This window comes from Seriola lalandi, unplaced genomic scaffold (assembly GCF_002814215.2).
Source record: "Seriola lalandi dorsalis isolate HSWRI2012SDOR001 ecotype SW California unplaced genomic scaffold, Sedor1 jcf7180002053935, whole genome shotgun sequence".
Taxonomy (NCBI): domain Eukaryota; kingdom Metazoa; phylum Chordata; class Actinopteri; order Carangiformes; family Carangidae; genus Seriola; species Seriola lalandi.
The window spans coordinates 8,427-13,552 of NW_019524488.1; the positions used below are offsets into that span (position 1 = coordinate 8,427).

Below are 5,126 nucleotides of genomic sequence, written 5' to 3' on the forward strand. Positions count from 1 at the left end.
GTTTTTGTCCATAACTCACAAATTCATTCACTAATTTATGACACAATTAAACTCAATTTAATGCCTATATGGATAAAAATGAAGTGATGACGTTTTATATCCAAAAAAGGTCAAAGGTCAACTTCCCTAAAACACTCCTGGTCATTATTGAACTCTGTAACTCAGGAACTAGACCGTGACCATACTTCCTGTGATTGTCTGGTTGATGGAGGAAACAACCAGGAGCTGATTGGTTTATTCGCCGATGAAACGTTTGATCAATCTGATCTCCTTTATTTACTTGAGCAAGAGAGTTAATGATTGATTAATGATTATTGATTCAACTTTTCATCTGTTACAGGGAGGAAGTGAAACAGACTCAGTTTAAAGCAGAGAACACGTTGTGTATTTTAAACCTGTTGCTGTTTAATGTTCCGTCTGTTTACTTCGTGTAAACACTGGTGACTCTTACTTTGGCGCCTTTTACTTTCACTTTACTTCGGTGTGAATGACGTGAACAGACAGACAGTGAACGTCACACTGCAGCACCGACGACTAACGGCACCGTAAACCTCCGACCGTTAAAACGTCAGCACCGGGTAAATCGACACTGGGACGTGAAACGTACCTTGAGTCGCGGCAGCTGCTTCCGGCTCAGCTCTCGGACCAGATGCGGAACTAAAGGCGCCAAACGAGGAAGACAGGAACCCGGCCGGTATCTGAACTTCTAACTCTACCGGGAACCGCGCACGTGCAGCTGCTGCGGCTCCGCTTCCTGCAGCTGAGCGCTGAGCCAGGGGCGGACTCACCGCTGTGGGGGCCCTGGGTCAGACACCCCCACCCCAGCCACCCCTTCTTCAGCTCACCTCAGCACTCAGTTTATTTAGTCTCATTTTATGTTTAATAAAAAAAATGTCCCATTTCAACTCCGAAATTTACCGCTTTTCTCTTAAAACTAAATCGGTTTGATAAACAACAAAAAAGTAATACATTATTTTCCCTGTTACCTCCGACTGAATCATTCATTTAGTATTTATTTATATACCCATGTATTATTTTTTATTTATTTACTTTTTCTTCAAAAATTTTTATTTTTTATTTATTTACTTTTTCATTCATTTTATTAATTTCACCTGTAGACTACATATATGATTTTTGTTAGCTTTTAACTAAGAAGTAGTTGAATGCTAACGTAAGCTGTAGCTAATACGTTATCAAATATGCTGTTTTACTTTGAAATATGGGTCGAAGTCCCTTCGGATTTTCATTATCCATTGTCTTTTCTGCTCCTCATTGATCAGGAAACGTCAAATATAAAGGATCCATCAGAATCTCTGTTTATATGATGTGTAACCTGGACCACAGCAGTGTTGTTGTTGTCCTTTCAGTGGCAGCATTTGAGTGTGATGTCAGAGGAAAATGGCTGCTGTGTGAATATGGTCTTATGGGTGTTAAGTATTGGTGTGTTAGAGTACACAGTGCTGGGGAGGGGGAGGGTGTTTGATTGTTCCAATGACACAGGGAGGGAGATGTTTGCTCTGCTTCACACATGTAAAAGTAAAAGATGTATTATTACATATTTACTGCAAGTGCCAAAAGTAAAATGAAGTGAAACTGTTTTAAATTAAAACAAAAAAAAAAAATTCAGATCTTCAGAATTAAATCACAGAAAAATCCAGAGAAGGAAGAAAAAGACACTGAAATTCAAAGATGTTGAGTCCAGTCTGATCACCTCTGTACTCGGCTGTAGTTACAGTTACATGGTCAGTTTCCAGACTGTAGATACTGTGACGTTGTAGCTGTGGACTCTATACTTGATTCTTACTGTGACACAATATGTGATGGTTTTAGTGGGTCAGTCCGGCTCACAGCGCCGTGGTGCTGCTCTTTGTTTCACCAGAGAAGGAGGTGAAGCTCGGCAGCTCTCAGGTAAGCAGAGTGTAAATGTGACACTGTCAGAAACTGTCAGGTGTTCATCCACATGTGAAGCTCTCCTGGACACATTTGCATGCTGCACGCTGTTTCACTATCACAGAGACAAAGAGTTTTCCCTCTCCTAACACTCAGACTAACATCTCTGCATGCAAACATCCTGAGGGAGCGTCCGCTGCCTCTGTCTGTCAGGTGAAGATGAGCAGCGCCACAGACTCTTCACAGCACAGAGGCGACATCCATCTTCCTCCTCAAGGTCAGTTCATACTCCACTTCCTGGACCTCTGTCTCAGTTTACAACCAGAGTCTGGTTCACTTCATGAGGATTTGTTCATAAAAACGAAATTCTTTAAATATACAGTGTGAAAGTAGAGGAGTGCTTCTACATCATCTGCATTAAATATTACCTGCCAATAAAATATAGTTACAGGTGCTTTTCAATCTCAAACGAGTCAATAAGAAATTGTGATGAAGCTGAGCTTCATATAATAATAAAAGAGGAAAACATCATTAGAAATGTTGTGTGAATCTTGATGCATCAGTGTTCAGTGTCCTTGATGTTTGACGTGCAGCGTGACGTCCTGGACTCGGCGGTGGTGGGAAACGACCTGTGTGGTTGTTCAGGTTGGAGGTTTGGTTCAGTGATCCATCCTGAAATGATCACTTACGTTAACGAGTCTTTCTTTGTTCCAGGAGACACATCACGATGGAGAACTTCAGCACATCTTACTTCACGTTGTCTGGCAATGAAAGCAACAACAGCTACTATTACTATTATGATTATTTTGATTATTTTGAGGACGATGTTATAAATTTGGTGACGAAGTGTCACGTCAAGGCCGGTAGATTGGACTGGTTAGGAGTGAAGATCTTCATCCTGGTGACGGCATTGCCCGCGAACGGAGCTCTGATGTGGACGCTGCTGAGCAGGTGGGGAACCATGACGCCGTCCGAGCTGCTGGGAGTCAATGTGTCCGTCCTGAACGTCCTGTACTGCCTGTCTCTGCCTCTGGACATCTACATCGCCCTCCACCAGAGCTCCAACACCACCCACTCCGTCCACGAAGCCCTGTTCTCCCTCAACATCTTCGGCTGCCCGCTGCTGCTGACATTCATGTGTGTAGAGCGTTACGTGGCGACGGCGTGGCCCATCACCTACATCATTCTGCAGAGGAGGAAGCACCGCGTGGTGCTGTGTGCCGGTGCCTGGACTCTGACCTTCATCGTGGCGCTGTTGGAATATTTCCTCTCGGGGTCGATCATGGCTCTGTGCCTGTCCATCGTCATCTCAGTGCTGTTCCTGGTCATGCTGCTGTGTCTGCTGGGCATCATGGCGGTGCTGTGTCACAAGGGGCCGGCTGACGGCTCGGGGTTAAGTGTGCCGCTGAAGAGACGAGCTCTGAAGAACATCCTGGCCGTCATGGTTCCCTCCGTCGTGGCGTATTCTCCTCTGGTGGCTCTGATTCCTTACGTGTCTGCGATCATTCAGCCACGAGGCATCCAGTCCGCTCAGTGCACCGTCCTCCATCTCCTGCTGCTCTTCCCAAACTTCGGCTTGTTCATCGGCCCCACCTTCTACCTGTCCCGGGTCACACAGGTGACCTGCTACAGGGAAGACCAGCAAACTACAAACTCCAGGACGAGGGCAGAGTAGATCACACCAGAAATATCTTACTAAGTTTTAGTCTGATGGGTCTTTCAGGCAGAACGCTGCCGCTCGGGTCAGGGCTCTGTTCAGGGTGAGTCATGGAGGCGGGGTTTTCCATCTTGTATCTCATGTATCTTTCCCGTGCTAAGAAGCTAGCGTTAGCACTAGTCCCGCTAATCAGACGACATCAACATGATTAACTGTCTTCAGTTAGGAACATTGACTGAGGAACTCTTCTTCTGTAATGGCTCCTAACCCTTGTTACCATGGTTACCGAACAGTTAAGAGTAAGGTTCTGCAAGTCGGGAGGTTCCTGTGACACGGTCTCTGAAGTCTGACCTCAGGTCTGTGAGGAGGGAGTGGCCTGAATCATGAGCTGCGTCACTTATAAAAGGATCTGAAACATCATGTTTCTTTAACTGCTGAAACATGAAGCTACGAGCGAGTCAGAACATCATCACGACAACAGTTCTACAAGCGCCATGTTAGTTCAATAAGCAACAACAGATTATGGTTTATTTGTTTATGGTCTGGTACTGGGCGCTTGCTAAGCAACACTTAAACATTCAAACAACTTCATCCTCTTCTGACGACCAGACGTCTGTGGTTCCAACCTTTTCCAACTCATGACCCACTTCTCTAAAAGTCTTTAAAATGTTGCCGGCCCACATCCGACCCGTAACAATACGGAGATCAAACAAAGCCTCTTACAGCAGTTTGATTTTAGTGATATTGATCAAACTTTGGCATATCACAGTGAGAGTCTTTAATAATTACCAATTAATAATTATCTTTGCAAATTGTTTAAATTGTTCCTAAATTGTTTTGCAAATGGTTTCATGGCCCACTTGCAATACCTTCTCGGCCCACCAGTGGGCCCCGGCCCACAGGTTGGGAACCACTGCCAAACATCATTTAATTCAAATGTTATTTCTGGAAATATTTTTATTTTTGTTTGTTACAATCTAAGATCGATAACAACGTTAATGTGACGCTGATTAACGGTTAATAGAAGAGCTGTGAAAAAGTACAAATACAACCTGGAACATAAACCTGTGTTTTTATTGTTATTGTTGAGTTTAGTGACCTGCGTTTGTCTGAACTCAAAATATCTTTTGGGATGATTCACCTCGTTCACCTGCTCAGCTCTAAATCAAACATGCAAATGACTTGCTGTCAGACGCAACGAGCATCACGTGACTGTTTTAGCTGGAAGCCGAACGGAAACGATTCCATCATCGGATGAAATATATTTGTTTATCATCTCAGCGACCTGAACACGCTGCACATCTTCACCTGTGGATGATTCCAGCTCCGACACTCTGACACTTCACACCTTTATTAACACGTTTATCCAGGAACAGGTTTCTGTCTTCAGCTCAGATCTAATATTTCTGTGACCTCCACTCGTCCGTCCTCCGTCAGCTGCTCCACCAGCCGAGGTCGAGTCAGCCGCCTCCACAGACGCTGCTTCAGCTCCAGGACCTGAGAGATGTAGTCCTTCAAACAAGACCACATCAGACCACATCAGACACATCAGACCACATCAGACCACATCAGACCACAT

At 44.6% G+C, this 5,126-nt stretch overlaps 2 protein-coding genes across 3 annotated transcripts in view; one reads left to right on the forward strand and one right to left on the reverse strand.

The window, feature by feature from the left end:
- The window catches only part of LOC111652283 (apoptosis facilitator Bcl-2-like protein 14), a 3,901-nt gene extending 3,155 nt beyond the window's left edge, over positions 1–746 (reverse strand). Inside the window, exon 1 of one of the 2 annotated variants that reach the window (XM_087172980.1) lies at positions 608–746. The gene's annotated coding sequence lies outside the window, so the exon portion shown is untranslated. The remainder of the gene's footprint in view (positions 1–607) is intronic. The other variant, XM_023402504.2, reaches the window with a different exon arrangement.
- A 384-nt stretch (positions 747–1,130) lies between these two features.
- On the forward strand, positions 1,131–5,061 carry LOC147819349 (uncharacterized). The gene is made up of 2 exons (XM_087172981.1): positions 1,131–2,167; positions 2,605–5,061. The coding sequence occupies exon 2, from the start codon at positions 2,618–2,620 to the stop codon at positions 3,563–3,565; it is 948 nt and encodes a 315-aa protein (XP_087029107.1). The 5' UTR covers positions 1,131–2,167; positions 2,605–2,617; the 3' UTR covers positions 3,566–5,061.
- The last annotated feature ends 65 nt before the right edge of the window (positions 5,062–5,126 follow it).

What these genes read in the sequence shown, in the direction of transcription:
- LOC147819349 (XM_087172981.1), top strand. Translation starts at nt 2,618, where the DNA reads ATGGAGAACTTCAGCACATCTTACTTCACGTTGTCTGGCAATGAAAGC.